The sequence below is a fragment of the Triturus cristatus genome, chromosome 4_1 (genome assembly GCF_964204655.1).
Source record: "Triturus cristatus chromosome 4_1, aTriCri1.1, whole genome shotgun sequence".
In the NCBI taxonomy this organism is placed as follows: domain Eukaryota; kingdom Metazoa; phylum Chordata; class Amphibia; order Caudata; family Salamandridae; genus Triturus; species Triturus cristatus.
In genome coordinates, this window is record NC_140585.1 from 1136500879 (window position 1) to 1136518706 (window position 17828).

Here is a 17828-nt window from a genome sequence, read left to right on the forward strand (position 1 = left end):
ATATAGGATTTCCGGGCCAGCTTAATGTTTTTGTGATACTGGGAGAGGACTGTCCTATATTTCTCTTTGTCATTGGTGAGATGAGTCCGTCGCCATCGCCTCTCCAAGTTTTTACAATGCCTTTTTCCATCATGGAGCTCGGGAGTCAACCAGGCAGTCTGTGCTCGCCTGGATTTACTCACTCGAGTTCTCAATGGGGCGATCTAGTCAATGGCGGGCTTAGCCGCTTCATTGAAATAAGCTACACCTTCCCCCACATTTCTGGGTATGGTATCCCATCCCATGGAGAGGAGAAAGCCGCTAAGAAGTAATCCGGGGTGACTTAGTGCCATTGCCTATGAAGAAATGGATGGTCTGGAGTATGTGACTCCTGTCCTCTGGGACCCTGTATATGAAATTCAATAAGAGAGTGAACCCACCAATTAAGTGGTCGAGGGGCTTTACAGAAGAGGTTGGGTGAGTTAGAAAAAATGATATCTAAAGTATGTCCCGCTATATGGGTTGGACCGTCATTAGTTTTGATTAGGTCCAGTGTAGCTAAGTCAGCGAAGAAAGACGCCGGCTCCGCATAGTCTAGGCGCTCGATGTGTACGTTAAAATCTCCCATCATCATAAAATTAGAGGAGATCACATGGGGTCGAATCAGTTCCATTAACTGGAGTGAGAATTCGGCAATAGGACCTGGGGGTCAATAAACGAATGCGCCTTTCCAACTATACTGTGGAAGAAGGTCCATTCGAAACATCAGAATTTCAATTTTCTCGTTACTGCGTTGCTCCAATACAATGACCTTCACCTTATCATTATGGAGTATAGCTATCCCACCGCCCGCTTTTGTCTGCCTATCTAATCTCTGAATCCTGTAACCCTCCGGAATTGCTATAGTAATGGCCGGGGTGAAGTTCGGTTTTAGCCAGGTCTCCATTAGGAAGCCTAGATCTGGTTTCTCTGAGTTAAGAAAATCCCATATTTCAATTGCATGTTTGGGAAGCGATCTGATGTTGCTGAGGAAACCCTTCCAGCTCTGCGTGAAACCCACAGGTTGTGGCCCTCGGTTCTGTTTAATAGTTTTCTCTGCAGAGAGGTTACTTATATTTTTCCCGGATCGATCCATCAATGTTGGGTTAACTAGATTATATGTCTCTTGATCGGGTCCTATACTCTTATACCTGCAGTGTATACATGAGAAAGGGCCTTCCATACAATCGAGGTGCCTCCCCCTCGTCGCTAGGTGAGAGTGGCACCAACACTGAGAGTTTTCCCTGAGGTGCAATAGCTCTTTACTTGAATATATCCGTCTCACAGTACCTTCTTCTGAATTAAACGGAGCAGGGGTCCTGGCGACGGTCATGCGCGGACGGGCGCATTTCGGCACGCAACTGGCGCGCCCGCTGCGCGCGTCCGTTCCGTTCTGCAACTGTTTTTATGGAGGAGATTGGCGTACTAGACCGCCAACCTTCAATCGACCGGAAGTTGCCTCCCTCCACACAAACGGGACAGAGACCCGCAGTGGACCAGGGAGAGCAACCCAATGCAATGCAATGGCCACAGAAGTAAAATAAGGTATTTACAAGGTCAACTGTACCCTCTCAACTGTTTTAAGCACAAATGTTATAAGTAATTTAAAATCCGAGGCGCGATTTAAAATCTAAGCGTTCAGTGCAAAGAATTGTGTTATCAAACATTCAAACAATGAAAACAGAAACTAGAGGCATCTAGCAGCAGATATCGCCGATTGAAGCTACCAACTCATGCGCGTCCGCTGTGCACTCCGTTCTGCATCCGTTTTTATGGAGGAGATTGGCAGACTAGACCGCCAACCTTCAATCGACCGGAAGTTGCCTCCCTCCACACGTAAGAGGGCTGTCCTCATGGGAGGTAACAACAGAAGAGAGGGAGGTACTAAGGAAGGACTACTAGGCCTGTCACAAATCAAACATTAAGCCCCATTTACAAATGACAGTAATAGGAGCCAATCGAAAAGATGTGTGGAAAATGGGCGGAGCTTAAAATCCATACCTGAATACAGCATGTCTCGAAGAGACAGCACAAGGGGGAAGAAGGGCTGTCTTTTCATAGCATAATAATGATAACTTGTTTTTTGTATATCACTTCAGACTGTCTGTATGCTATTTTCAGCCCAGTAAGTACACGCTGGTGCTCTTTCCCTGGGCTTCCAAGAAGATACAAGGCCCATTCTACCCAAACCCTCAGGGGGAAACATGAAGGTAAAAACCTTTTGATGCTACTGCCTTCTCCAGATCTAGGATTCTAGCAAAGGATTAACTTAAAGTTGATGTTGCAATATTTGCAGGTCTGGAACATGCCTTTTCGACAGTGCCTCCTCAAGCGAGACAGGAAAATTATCCTAGAATGGCCAGTGTCAGAGGTCATGCAAAATTTCTTACCAATGGTTGGGTAGGTGATTTCAAATTTCAGCATATTGCAGGAAGGCTTATGCGGTGCCACAAATGCAGTGCCTCAAAGAATTGCCAACAGGTTGGACAGGAAGCCAGGTGGAAGGTCCAAGTTGCTGTACCTCACTAATGTGGGCAATAGGGCCACCCTAAACCTGAGTGATAGGAGCAGTAGAAAACCCTGAACTTTGCTGAACCAGAGTCTTGGGTGAGGGCATTTCAGGCAAGTCTGGCTCCTTGTTGGACAAGCCACAGCCAAACCCTCCTTTTCGTCACAATAATCTAAAATGTTTTTACCAGAGGTCACATAAACGAAGGATTCAGATGCAGTCAACTCTCTTTGTACATCCCTGAGAGCAATTCAAGGTAGGAACTTAGCCAGATCTGGAACTTTAAAGAAGAACCAGCATCCAGATGTTGTTCTTACATTATGGGGAAGATGTACCCCCAACTGTAGTAGAGGCTTTTAACAAAGCATATTAGTTATTTTATATAATTAATTTCCAAGACACTTTACTTCCTTCTGCTTCTTGTACCAAAATGCTTTTAAAAAGTAGCAGATGAGGATACAGAAATGGGAGTAATATATAGCGATTTAGGATGACATCTGTCGAGGGCCTTGACTTTGTACAGCTGATTCTGTTTCAAGTATTTGTGACAAAAAGTCGTTTTAAGATTTATTGGACAATGGTTATGTTGGCTAGGCTAGCTTTAGGTTAGTCTGGAAACTATTGTGACTTTAGTACTTTTTTATTATAAGTTACTTCTTTTAGCTTGGTGTATAAGTCACCTGCGCCATTCATGGTGAACATACTGTATTCTATACACACTTTAAGATGCTTTGGATCACCCTTCTTCAGTCATAGACTTATTTTGCTCGGAAACCTTCCGATAGTGCCTGAGATATTGTCAGTGGCACCTTGGATTAGCCTGCATGAGTATTTTAGTCTCTTCATTTTATGCTGGCTAATTAGATATGTCCTTCTGTGTAAGAATAACAATTAGAAGCAGTATAGGTTAGTTAGTTTCCAAAAATTATCTCGACGAATTGCAAGTTTAGGACCCAATTCATTAGTATTAAGAAGACACTTCAAGTTGAGAAGGCAGTACAAGGCTGAGATAGTGCATTGGAATTTTGTGAAGGCAGCTACTTGTATTTTATGTCTTATGAAGCCCTCATTTAGACCAGGCTAGAGAAATGGGAAATGAGGTATACTGTATGCAGTCTAGGTAGTGGACAGCCCCAACCACTCAGGCATTCGCCAAGCAAAGAGAAAGTCTGCTTCACAATGGTTGGTACAGCCAGGGTTTGGCAGACTCTCGAAGGAGTAAATGCCCGAAGTATGGATTTTCAAGGCTGTGTTTTTCACATCTCATGGACATTCATTACGAGCATGCACCCAAGCGTTGAGCTGACCACTTTCGCTGGAGTGGTTTTTGTGGGTGACATGTAAGAGTTTGTATTAACTTATTTTTATTACCTTGCTGATTTCTTCACATCTGCAGAGCATATTTTAGGAGATCATATTATGTCTGCTTGTTTAAGTAAATGTGTTCAAACTTGCATTCTCCTTGAGTGTGCTGCTTACATTACGTATAATTTATTACATTATATGATTGTGGGCAATCAGTTAGACACCTTCCACCTTCCTTGGAAAGCATCGGTGACTATTTTACATCTGCAGTCAATTTTTATTAGCCAAGTCTCTTTCCCTTGAAGAACAAGCACATGCTGAGCATTTTTTCAGCTTTATTTTTCTCTGTTTTCTCCTCACTGGCACCCACCCTTTCACTGACCCATTGGCGAGGCTGGCCTAGCACCGGACTTAACCCACATTTTGAATAGACAACAGCAGAACAGATCCTACCCTTTGAAACAGCACAACTTTGTTTTTGGGGTGTATTTACAGTACTACAGCTCTCATTACAATGGCAGTCGGTTGGACCGCGGACGGTCATCGTATCAGGCAGGTGACCGTCCAAAAATGATTTGGCGGTCCCACCTGCTCTATTAGGAGAAAACCGCCATGCAGGCGGTCATAAATTGCCTTTTTCTACCGCGACCCTTGAAAAGGGCTGCAGTACAAGCTGCAGTAGAAAAAGGCAGATTTGGTGCCTGGCACACGGTGCGTGGATGTGTGGGGGGGGGACACTGCATATGCCCGCAGGGCCACTGAACAGCCTTAAAATGCAGTTGGAAAGGGATATCCTAATCCCTACAGCCTCCATTGTAGGGTTAGGGGTCCAACCGCTGCCCTGATGGGATCTTGAATCCTGTCAGAGGCGGCGGTCCTACCTCCGACTGCCGGTATTGTAATCTGGCGGTCAGACCGATGCCCAGGATGTCAGGGGAACCGCCACTGACACCCTGTCAGTGGCAGTCTGCCCTCCATCGTAATGACCCCCTATGTTTGTCTTCTGCTGGTTAATTGACTGTTTCATTGCTGAGAGCGTGAGATCGTGAACCCTATAGCTAGCTCGAGCAAGTGAACGGCTACCAGTGCTCTAGTGACACAGCACCAGTACTCCGATAAAATGGTAATGATGTCTGAAAGATGCTTCACTGCATAGGTGCTCTGAAAATCTCACATCATGTACATTCAGTGGTGTCTACCACCTAAAATGATGCCTTACAAGCATACAACTGTACAGTTATGCACAGTGAACATACACTGTTATTTGATGAGGCAATTGAAGAATTAGAGCTTCCTTTTATGATATGATGCATTGGAGAATCCTTCATTGTTATACATTGTTGAAGCATTCTGGAAAGATTCATGTATTTATCTCAGTCAGAAGTCATGCTTACAACTTACCTTTGAATCTCTCAGTCTCTCTTTAGGTCACTACCCTGTCATCAAGCTAATATTCTTGATTGCATTTGGGCTCCTGTAAGAACAATATGGATAACGGACAAAGCGGTGCACCATTGATACATCTGGTGAGTGAGAAGGTGATCTGTGTTTCACAGCATTACTGCTGGTGACCTGCATTTAAAATTTGCATGCAATTGGCTGTCTCTGGTTGGCTAAGGTTTGTGCCAAAGCCAGGCAGAGACCTCCTCTCTAGTCAGGGCAAGGGAGTTACACGCCAAAGATAACCCCTGGTCACCCCCTTGGTTGCTTGGCAAGAGCAGTCAGGCTTATCCCGGAAGCCATGTGTAAAGCATTTGCGCACAGACACAGCAACAACATCCCAGACACATCACAAAAGGAACTCCACACAAGGTTATATATAAAAATAGCCTTTGTATTATCATAACACATTAGAGTAGTAAACACATATTATACATGGTACCACCTGGCACTAGATTATATTTACAAGGAATTATTTACACCTGACAGGGCCAACTGGACCACTGTCAGAACCATCACAAAGTGAACTTAGTAGATATAGAACTTATCATAAACATAGAACACAACAAGTAACCAGTGGTAATCACTGTACTTAGCATCAGCCTGTAACATAAACTACATTATGCACAGTATCACATCAGGCGCAAATGGCATTCTGCGCCAACCTCACCAGTATAAACACATTTATGCAATTCTCTCATCAGTCTAAATGCATTAGACAATAACCTCCTAAGCATAACTCACATTAGGGGCATAAATCACACAGTGAAACATAATCTCACTAGCATAAACCATAATATGCGAACCAACCTCATAATCACAAGAACCATATTTAGAGGTATAAAACAGGGTGCATAAACCATACTACATGAATCACATTTCCTAGCACCCCATAAATCACATTTAGCACATAGTCCCCTAAGAAAGACCATAACAGAGGCATAAATCACATTAGGGCCTGGCGCCCTACTACCTAACAGTCCCCCTGGCCAACTGGCCATCTCAACAAGCATTGGCATAGCCAATAGGTCTCGCCTTTGGGACCTTATAAGTGTTTAGCGAGAGCTATTGCCTTTGCCAGTGTGTTTAAGCTACGTGTAGCGTAGTGCGTCTGCTGTACAGTACATTTAAAAAGTTATTTAAGTGTTATAAGAAATTTTGTTACTTTAAATATAACTAGGATGATATTATGTATAATTGAACAACTGTATTAAAAAAGAAATAATATAAAAAATGCTGCAACGCATGTCTAATTTCTAATTGTAGCCTATATTTAACCTGGAAAGTCCATCTGCTTTCAACTGGTAGTCTCCCCGATGAAAACCAGATTCCGATCTTGCAATGCTGATGGGTCCAGTAGTGTGGATATTGCCCTTGCTCGTGGTTTGCCTTGAAATGGGCTCGCGGTTTTAAAAGGCAGCCTATGCATCGTCTGTTGAAGAGCCGGAAGTGCTGTGTTTGGATGGGGTTTGCAGAGGCTGTGCCTTGCACGGTTGGTATCAGCTGTTAATCTCACTCCCAGATAATCAAAAGTAGATGCTGTGTTCGAGCATCCATCATCTACATTGCAGGCTGACCTCTGCCTTGCGCGGTCTCGAGAGCCATAACTCATGTGTTGCCATAAATGTGTGGAACGCATCGAAATGAAGCTGAAAGCTGTTGCTGCTCACAAGATGTGCTCACCTGGGACCTGTAACGACATCCCCGCATCTATCAGGCCTGCCCCTGCCCCCGGCAATTTACACTAGAGCTGTAGCCGCACAGCTTTAAAGAACAGTGCGTCACGACGATGTATCAGGCCGACCACTCGATCACTCTTTTCAGCGCCCTGCAGCCTTTGGGCTGAAGTAGCGCTATGCTGAGACCAGACACACATACATGCACGTCACGTCCGCAGAACAGCCTCATGTGTCTGAATATGGAAAAAATACGCTCCCGGCGAGAGTAGGTGAGGCGCAACCTCATCTCGGCACAATTGAATTAATTTTGCCGAGTGCTTACACTGTCATGTGGTGGCTTCAATGCGCTTTTAGAGAATGATCTGGTAGGAGTTCAGAACTTGGAAGGGTGGGGGGATTGAACTGATGGACCCTGCGTGCGCCACTGCTCGAAAAAGCACGAGTACGAAAGTGAAAGCCAAATACAAACGAGCATCTGGAGACGCAATATGTGGTGGGGGAGGGAGAGAAGCAGGAGTTGTGTGTGCGCGTGCGTCATCGTGATCGCTCTGAAAGCGAAAGTGATCGCGATGACGCACGAGTTTTCAAAGTGCTGCTGGCGGGCGGCTGCGCGCGTGCACGATCGCGTGAACGCAAGCATTAGGCCAGCCAGCAGCACTTTGAAATTCCCACATACAAAATGTCTCTTTGAGCCTTTGGCTCAGCGAGACCTAAAAAGGGGCTCAAATGCCCTATGTCCCAAGAGTCAGGGCGTGCTGCCAAAGCAGCAAAAGTCAAGGGTGCGCAATCTGCGCAGGCCTAAACGTTGCAGCTGGCACTAAGTGGTGCGCAGCTGTGGATGTCAGGGGCAAAGGAGTGCATCTCACTCCTCACTCAAAAGGTATGTCCCCAAATAAAGAATAATCTATACGGTGCAGCTGCCCACTACTTGCTGGGCAGCTGGAAATATTAAAATGCAGCATGGGCTCTCAATGGCCCTTAAAACAAATGTGCCCCCTTCGTTGGAGCCACACGGGGATCTGAAAACAAATAGGCCAACCGTTGGCGCCACACGGGGCTCTGAAAATAATTATACAAAACGTTGGAGCCACACGGGGCTCTGTAAATAGATAATGCCCCCAACCACTGTGGCCCTCAGGGGCCCCTAAACTATTGGGCCCTCGTTGGAGCGCACTGGCTCCTAAAACAAACTAGGACCCACAAGCGTTGGAGCGGCCCGCTGCCAGATGGGGCTGCTCAGACTACTCACACTGAGGCGTCTACACGAAGAGCGGTCACTTACCCGCTCTCCGGCTCTTCTTCTCTCCCGGCGCCGACCTCCTCTGGGCCTCATCGCGGGCCCCAGGGCCGGCACTCCGCTCTTCACCCGGTCCCTCTCCTGGAACCGGGACTTCAGCATGGAGCCTATGGGGCTCCAGACGTCTCCTCAGACTGCAGGGGCGTGCGCTGGACTTCCTCCGCAAAACCAGAAGTCCCGCCCGCCGGCAGGCACATTGTTGCCTGACTTCGCTTTTGCGGTTACTCGGGCCGCAGCGGTGATCCATTCTTTGGCACAGATGCGGGGTGGGCACCCGCAGTTGAAATCAGAAAATGAGCGGGGTGGGCACCCGCTAAGCTCATAAAGAAAGCGGGGGTGGGCACCCGCCCGTAAATAAGGAAATAAGAGGGGTGGGCTCCTGTCAATAAAATAAAAGTACAAGCGGGGTGGGCACCCGCTCGGCGGTGCACAATGGGGGATTCCCTCTCAGCAGCGGTGTGCAGCCCAGCGCTGCAAAGCTCCTGCGCTCCTCTGTCCTGGGGAATCAAAGCCCAGCGCTCCCCTTTAGGATAAAAAAAAAAACGCTCACAGGGTGAAAAATATGCTGCAAAGGTCCGGGGTCCTGGAAGCTGGGAAGAAAAAGGCAAACGGGTTTCAAGAAGTCCTAACAAGTGAAAAGGGGCAATGCAGGGCCCAGGGAGGCAAGCCCTCATGGTAGCCCCCCCCCCCTCCCCTGGGCCCCAGCAGCAGCACGCCCTGGCAGGAAAAGCAAACAAGAACTGAACATCTTCATGGGGTCACAGCCCCTATATTTATACTACAAAATCCCATTGTGTCACAGCACAGGGCTTGGGGATACCAGTCAGAACTGGTTTAGGGGAACTTTGGAGCACTTTGTTTTGCCTCAGCTCCTCTCTCCTTTGTCAGGTGGGGGCTCAGGTATCAGACGCACCACAGGGGGGGGGCACCAGCATTGTGGAGGGAAGGCACAGTCCTATTCAGGTCCCAGGTGCAACTACTCCCTCCCATCTGCATGCAGATCTCTCTCTATTCACCACTGGGCAGACTTATCCTGGCTCCTGGAGCCACCCACATCATCCAGCACCTGTCAATCACAAGCCAGACATGCAATTCACATCAGGCAGGCAGACATACAGTACACAGAAATGCAAACTTCTAAAAGTGGCATTTCTCCACCAGTCACCATAAATCTGCGCACACCATTGCGCAGTATTTATTCTCACGAGTTCACACATACTAAACTCGCCCCTGCACTCCTCTCATATCAGGAATTACCATGGACACACATATCCCCATGCATTCTTATGGGAGGGCAGGCCAATCTCACCACACGCACTCCGAGAGCGCAAGCATTTTACACTGGGCCACAGTGCTAAAGTGCCCAGAGACCTAAAATCACTACCACCATGTCAGAGCTCAAGGCAAAAAGTTCAGGGGTGAAGTTGCCAAAAGGGCCAAGTCCAACAATGATCATAATAAAAGTAATGTACGTAACACCTGCTATTACTATACTTTTTTACTGGTACTCAGATTACTGACTTGGGAGTGATGCAAGCCTGCCTCGGTCGAGCAGGATTCATGAGCTAAAACATTTTATGGTTAAGATATGCCACTTAAGCTCCAGGTCGTGGATTATGTGGTGTGTGCAGCTAATTCACACTTGCATGTAACCGCCTCTGCTGCATAGTTGCATTTTTCTAGTTGCCCTAGCTATGTGTACTGGCAAGCTGAAAAATTGCACAATAGCTTTATTTATTTAGTTTTATATAGCGCAAACAAGACCCTTTCGGGTGACAGAGCGCTTTACAAGCATACCAAAAGGAAGGTATGATTCAAAACGGTAGGCAGTATACAGAAGGGTACTATAAGTTTTGCAGACAAAATGGTGAGAAGATATAGGAGCCTATAGACAATCGTAAGTACCGGCATGAGCAAAGACCGATAGGTGTTATAAGGGTGTGTAGATGGCTTGAAAATACAGGAAAAATGTGTATCGCGGGGGTATGGGCAAAGGCATGGCAAGAAGCAATGACAAACAAGCAGGAAAGAGTCACTCATGAGGAGAGGGAGGTATGTCCTCCATGTGAGAGAAATTTGTGAGATAATAGATTTTTTACTTCTTTCCTTAAGATGGATGTGGATGGGTTGCAACTGACCTCTGGAGGGAGGGAGTTCCAGATTTTAGGGACAAGATTTTATTTTTTGTTACATTTTTGTGGCTTAAGTAGTAGGAAGCTTGTGCTTGTGGAAGCTCTGTTTCCGCCCTATAGGGTCAGTGTCTGGGCCAGGTAAAAGGGGGTACTGTGGTGCAGAACTGTATGGGTCATACATGCAATTTTGAGATGGATCCTAGCCTCATACATTTTACCAATTCAGCGACTAGAGGTCACAGGTTATATGGTCTCTTTTTTTGGGATCTGGCTTTGTGTCTCTCGCTTACTGTTGCCTTCAGCATAGTCGATTGTTTTGAAGAAGACTAAAACCACTGGATTGTAACAAAGTTGTGGTGTATTAAGCACAGAGGTTGAGCGTGACTATCAGCATATCCCCACACATAGATTTGACAGACTTGTAAAGTCCTCTCATATTACTGGCTAGCAGTCTGTGCTAAGCTATCTATAAAGCCTCTTATTTCAGATACAAATCGAAGGAGTGCTCATAGATGGTGTCTGAAAACTGCATATCCTCAGGAATAGTTATCAAAACCCTTATACTTACCATGAGATAATTGACATAAACATTTTCAGTGATCACTGACTGAGTAGATCATCACAGTATCTGCTACTTAGTGCTTGTGTGTGACCCAATGAAGATAGATGGCTCCTCAATTCAGAAGCACGAGTCATCTCAGAGGGCCATAAATGAGACATTGACCCATATTATAAACCTGCTAATATGAGCAGAGGCTAATTTCTAATGTTGCATGCACTTTACACTAAACTAATGATGCAGATGCTTGACTTTGTGAATGCACTGGCCAGCAATCAATCAGTCAATCAGGGGCTGGTAAAGTGCAACTACTCGCCCACAAGGGTCTCAAGGTACTGGGGGGAGGAGGGGCGGCTCTGTTGAGTGCTAGGGTCATCCGAAGTGCCAGGTCTTGAGGTCGTTTCTCAACTGGAGCAGTGTGGGAGCTTGCAGGAGGTGGATAGGGGAGGTCATTCCAGGCCTTGGCTGCGAGGTAGGAGAAGGACTTTCCTCCCGTTCTGGTCTTGTAGATGCGCGGAACGGTGGCCAGAGAGAGGTCAGCTGATTGGAGGTGTCTTTTGGGTGCGTGGAAGGAGAGGCGGTTGTTCAGGTATGTTGGTCCGGTGTCGTGAAGGCCTTGTATGTGTGAGTGAGGAGTCTGAAGGTTAATTTTCTTTCGACTTGGAGCCAGTTGAGATCACGGAGGTGTTGAAGGCGGCTGAGAGGTCCAGGAGGATGAGGACTGCCATTTGGCTCTGGTCGAGCAAGTAGAGGCTTTACTAAGAGACTGGCTTTGTGGAAGGGCAACATTGTTGTCTCAATGTTAGGGCTGTGTATTGCTCATTTTCTTTCTACATCACATTCATTTACAAATACAGAAGTATGCAAAAGAGCTAATAATACACTTATTTAGGCAATGTTTTATAAATGCACAAGCCACTTACTGACCAATAAAGTGAAAAACACACCTTTAATACCAATGGTCAAAGAAGCCTGATCAGGCATCAGTATTTATTTCAAAGCATACAGGGAGAAGGAGTGAGGGAAAGAGAAGGGGCGGGGGAAGAGAAAAGTGGAGAGAGATAAAGAGAAATTGGCAGCATCTTGTCCTCTATCTCCCCAACTCCCACAATGTAAATATGAGGATCAGGTCTTCCAACCAAAGCAAAACGTTTTAAACTTTTCTCCAGATTAAAGATGCAACTTTGTGACCCGTATCTGGAGAGCACTCTCACAATATATCCATTTCCTTGTACTAGCAACAGTAGGTATTCAGGCAAAATGGTTATGCCATCAGTATACTTTACAGGACTCTATCTGTTGGCTCTAATCTGTATGTCTACTGCAATTACACTGTCTTCAATGAGGTGTTGTATGTGTTACACGTTAATGATATAACTCTTGTTTTGAACCAGCAGAAAATGGAGCAGTGAGCAATAGAGAAGGGTGTTTTGAAGAATTTGCTGAGAAAAGACAATTGTTCAAAGCTTAAACAAGAAAAAGAAAAGTGAACACTCTGCAGAACCCTGAAAGGGGAACAAATTCCACAAAGAAGATGCGTTCAAAATGTAAACGAGACACTGGTGGACAGAAGAGTACTCGATTTAAGAAAGGATTTAGAAAACTGGTGCTTTCCAGCTTACATCAAGGAATAGCAAAGATGTCATACAGCAACAATGCAGATTCCGAACAGAATGTAAAGCTTGTTAAATATAAACAGAACACACTTCAAAAGAGGTCAGACTATACATGTCCTACGTGCAAGAAACAGTTCTCTGTCAAAGGGTACTTCATGAGGCACCTCCAAATACATTCATGTGTGCACCAACATCAGTGTACCGAGTGCAATAAATGTTTCAGTAGAAAGAAAAATCTTGTCATTCACCTGAGAACACATTCAGGTGAAAGACCTTTTGAGTGCACTGAATGCGAGAAAGGCTTCAATGAGAAGAAAAGTCTCATTATCCACTTAAGAAGGCATTCAGGTGAGAGGCCATTTCAGTGCACTAAGTGCGAGAAAGGCTTCACTACAAGGGGTGGTCTTGTTGTACACTTGAGAACTCACTCTGGGGAGAGACCATATCAATGTATTGAATGCCACAAAAGCTTCATTCAGAAGGGACATCTTAAAAAACACCAAAAAATACATTCAGGAGAGAGCACTTTTCTTTGTCCTAAATGTGGAATTTCTTTTGTTCTGGAGACACAACTTATTAGTCATCAGAAAGTGCACTATTCAAAAGAGGAAGAGTCTCAGTCTACTATACACAAGGAAGAGTACAGCATCCTAAGTGGTTTTCATGAACACAAGGCATCACTGAATTCAGAAAGACAGAATCAATGCAATGAATGTAAAAAAAACTTGAGAGAACTCAATGATCATATTCGATTTCACAGAACATATAAAGGGGAACACTTGTGTAAATGTACTGAATGTGAAAAGATCTTTGCTGAAAACACACATCATATTATGCAACAGAGAATGCACTCAGGGGAGAGACCGGGGAAGAGACACACAGTTGTAGCTAGGTTGTTAGAAGTATCTGTCCCCAATGAATATTTCATATTACACCATGAAGAATACAACAAAGTGTAAATTGCAGCACAAGCAACAACATGAAACAAAAATGTAAACGTTAAAGTGTTGCGAATACTCAGATTGCTGAAAGTACAGTGGTTCTGCAGTGGAAGGAAGATGACAGCAACCAGACAGGTCAGACAAGCAGAATCTGGTGGTGGTATTTGAGCAACAGTAAATCAGAGTTCAAAGAAGAGTTAAATTAACGGGTACAGTTGGATGGAGGTGGTATCCACAAGTTAAAATCCAGGCAAGGCACACTTATCCTCCCATTCTTTGGAGGTCATTAAATTGAGTACCAGTGAATTGGATAATAGTAACAGCTATTTACAATGCTTGGGAATGGTAGAAGTGGTATGAACTCTATATAAAAGAGTATCATTTTCCATTAATTAAAAGATTCCCTTCCAGGGGCTATAAAAGAAAAGAAAGTATGCACAAAATGAACACAGCCCACACACTGTCAACAACATTTCAAAGATGCTTTTTCAGGAGTAAAAAGCAAAAGATACATTTTCAAAGTTACAGGTGATACTGTTGCCAATCATTTACCCATAAACACGTGACAATATTTCTCTTAAAAGAAGCAAATCACACAAAAGAGTATTTACTGCTGTATAAAGACCAAGCTCTCAAGTAAATGAGACCACACCTGCAACTAACTAAGGAACTTGAAGGACAACACTTTCTGGAATTTAAACAAACTTTCTTGACAAATAATTGAAAGCTACACCTGTTTGAAAGAGAAAGCACATTTTATATTTCATCAAAATGTGACTGGCATATGTAGAGATAAACATATCATTGTGAAATGAATACTAAGACAGCAGTCGCTGGACATTGCCGGGACCCACATGATCTGGCTCCAGACAGTGCTCAGCGAATATGGAGGTAAGAATAATAGATAAATGACAGGCGGCTATGCTAGATCACTGCAAAATCCCAAAACAACACCCCAAAAAGTGTAAATGGATGCTGAAGTTGCCTACCAAGGAGATTAATTGACCAAAATGGTTTAGAAAAGGAAAGTGACTTATACTTGTCTAGGTTATCCGTTAAATAATCTTTCATCTAATGGCATTCTTTTGCTGGTGATGAGTGGACACAGTTATTTTCTTTGACGATTTATTAGGTCATTAAGCTTCTGGTAAAAGGTAAAATATGTAATGAAGAAATTGAGAAATCATTTCTGACAGCAACTAGACCAAATGTTAAATGTTCAACCTATATCCCATGCAGAGTAGCATTTGAATGTGTGGATCAAAGTAATTCACAGTCTAAGCCAGACCAACTGAAAATGAAATCAGATCTCCATGTTACTTTCAAGGTGTTAAGCAAATACACCAACATGAGTGTCACTAAGGGGTAAAGTAAATACTATGAAATGAGTACTGACATAAGCTTAAAGCAGGGTTGTCCCCATTGGGCTTACATTTAACTACTGAATTTGCCTGGCTCGCCTAAGCTTTAATGGTGGTGAATTCCATGATCCAGGATGCACCTAGTAGAGAGCTGATTAGTGCTGACTACAAAAAGCCGTACTGCAATCGGAGACAAATGGGATTTCAAAGATAGGTGTCCTCTTAAGAGTTGTGTACCCAGATAAATGAAATCTCAATTGAAACCTGTTAGACAAAAATATGTCTTTCGGGTAGAAATGAATGTAAGTTTAATTGGAAAATTGGCTTATTGGGGCAGATGTATCAACCATTTTTGAGTTTGCAAAAGGGCCCGTTTGCGAACGCAAAAATTGCTTTTCAGATGCAGCAAACCCAAATTTGCGATTTGGTAACCTCTTACCGAATCGCAAAAGGGGTTTGCGATTCGGTATTAGGAAGGGGCGTGTTCAGGACGTCCCTTCCTAATACCGAATCGCATTGGTATGGATGAATGTTTTGTGACCGCAATTGCGGTCGCAAAACATTCCACATAAATATTAGGAAGCCACCCACACAATGGTGTGCTCTGCTGCAGGCTTCGTGAAAATGTGCAGGTTCAAGTGCTGGATGTGAGTCACGCATCTCTTATAAGAATACAAGTTAATTAGGCCACATACCATATGGAAAGTATTATCTACAGTGAACCTTAATAGGTGAAGGTTTATGGGCCGATTACGAGTTTGGCAGTCCTACCGCAGACGGTGCAACATTTCATCAGCTGTAGGACTGCCAAACCTGTGGTGTGGCCCCATGCCAGATTATGATTTCAGTTCTGGTCAGGTGGGTGGCCGCGCGGTGGTCTGACAGGGGCGGTCTGTTAGGCTCATAGAAGAGCCTAACATGCAGACCGGCTCTGTCAGAGCGCCAACGGCGCCTTCCTGCACGGTGTGGCATTCATGCCACACCATGCAGGAAATGGAGGTGCAGATGCAGGGGGCACTACATGTGCCCCCTGTTGCCTCACCAACACCCTTTTCATGGTGGGCTCACTGCCATGAAAAGGTGGTGGTGAGGCTACTCAGAATATGCTTGGCGGTGCCGATGTGGCACTGCCAGCATTTTTCTGCTTCTGACCGCTGCGTGAACGCCGCCAAATCCTGGATCCCTGGGGGGTTGACAGACCTTTCTCTGATCTGTTTGATCTATGTTCACAAGAAGCAGGCATTCCTAAAAAGAAAAAGTGCCCCAGCAAAGCATTGAATTAAAAAAAGAATACTTGAATAAATACTATTCAGCTAACGCAAATAAAATGTTATGACTTAATTTAACGGTATGTACAAGTAGTTGATTGATGCACAAACTAACAGTAATAACCAAGTAACCCAAAGCATTGATTTTGTGATTATGTACTTTTAATCATTTTAAGCTGTGTATAAAAAGCATATTAGTTTTATTGATCTGAAAAAATAAAAGAGTTTAGATTGAATAATCTGATATATCAAGTTCGGGGGTGCTATAAAGGATGTTGCCCTTCAGAGAGGTTTCAGTACCTTCAACAGCATTTACCTTTCTTTTTGGATTCTATCATGCTATGCTGCAGAGAAAAATAAATCTGTTTTGAATTATCCTTCACAAAAGTGGAAAGGAACACACATTTTGTTGCACGTTACCATTTTAAAAACAAAGTATTCTGGAAATGTCTTGTTACGTTGCAGCAATGATTACTTTTTTTTGCAAGCCTAGTTACAGTGTATTGATTCTTAGCACACGTTTAACTCTTCGCTTTTTGTATGTGTGTTTTCCTTTACTATTACTAGGTACAGGGGCTTTAGTAACTGCAAATATATGTTTCTTAACAATTCTCTGGCTGTTCGAAGTAAATGCTGAGCCCTTAATAAACCTGTGGTTGAAAATGTTTCCCTCCTGATTTCTACTGCACTTTTAGCTAACTGAGTCATCCCAAAGAAAAGGAGACTGGAAACCTATATCCAAGACCCCATCTCTAGAGACTAAAACATTATAGTCGCTAGAAAAATAAATTTGAGATGGCCAGCCACCCTAGTCCAGAATATATCCTCTTGCAACTAATAGATCTGCTGTCAGCATTTGACCTCCAACATCAACCTCCATTTCCAAATGCAAGTAGTTAATTAGTAATTCTTTGAAATAGTTGTCGATTGCACGTCATTAGTCGTGCATGTCAATGCCTTTATGCAATTATACCAAAGCCCACTCACCAGCATTGGTCTGCCTATGCTTCTAGGACATGTATATCGCTCGGTCCTTGGAAGATTTGGGCCTCGGCACTAGCTGTGCATTACAAATTTGTCTGAGGGTCTGCAGCAGTGATTCTTAACCTGTGGTCTGGGGACCCCTGGGTGTCCGCAGCTGCTCAGAAAATTAAGTAATATTAACAGATTAATTAGTTGTAAATGAAGTATCATAATGGAAAATTGAAAAGTTTGAAATATTCTGTAAATGTTTTTTAAATTGGAGGCTAAAAATGAAGTTGGTATCCTCAGATTGGTCCATGTGACCAGTGCAAGTGCATCAAACAGAGTATAGTATAGACGGTGTGTGGCCTCTGCTGAATTAAGATAAACTCCAACCTTCCCAATAAATTTAAATTTTTCATTCTTTTATATATTTGTCTGTGCATTAATTAATATATGTCATCATTTGTGCGTTTTTGATAAATGCTTTTTTCTGTGTTTCTTTGCATATTGTTTTGCAGTTCAAATCATTGAAATTGCTTAGACGAGGGACCCCAGGATTCCAATAATGGCTCTGTGGGAGATCCCCAGATTCCAATAATGACTCAGTGAAGTGATCCCTGGATTTCAATAATAATTCAGTGGGGATCCTCGGTTTCCAGTAATGATGAAGTGCAGGTCCACACAAGTCAAAAGGTTAAGAACCAGTGGTCTACAGTGATTTGGGATCCTAATGCTAC

General features: G+C 44.0%; 1 protein-coding gene across 3 annotated transcripts in view; it reads left to right on the forward strand.

The window, feature by feature from the left end:
- The window catches only part of LOC146856170 (uncharacterized), a 44648-nt gene extending 27133 nt beyond the window's left edge, over positions 1-17515 (forward strand). The window contains exons 2-3 of one of the 3 annotated variants that reach the window (XM_085654224.1): positions 5249-5358; positions 12334-17515. In XM_085654224.1, the coding sequence (XP_085510350.1) occupies positions 12474-13514 (1041 nt within the window). In that variant the 5' untranslated portion in view covers positions 5249-5358; positions 12334-12473 and the 3' untranslated portion in view covers positions 13515-17515. The remainder of the gene's footprint in view (positions 1-5248; positions 5359-12333) is intronic. The other 2 variants (XM_085654223.1, XM_085654225.1) reach the window with 2 other exon arrangements.
- Positions 17516-17828: the final 313 nt, after the last annotated feature.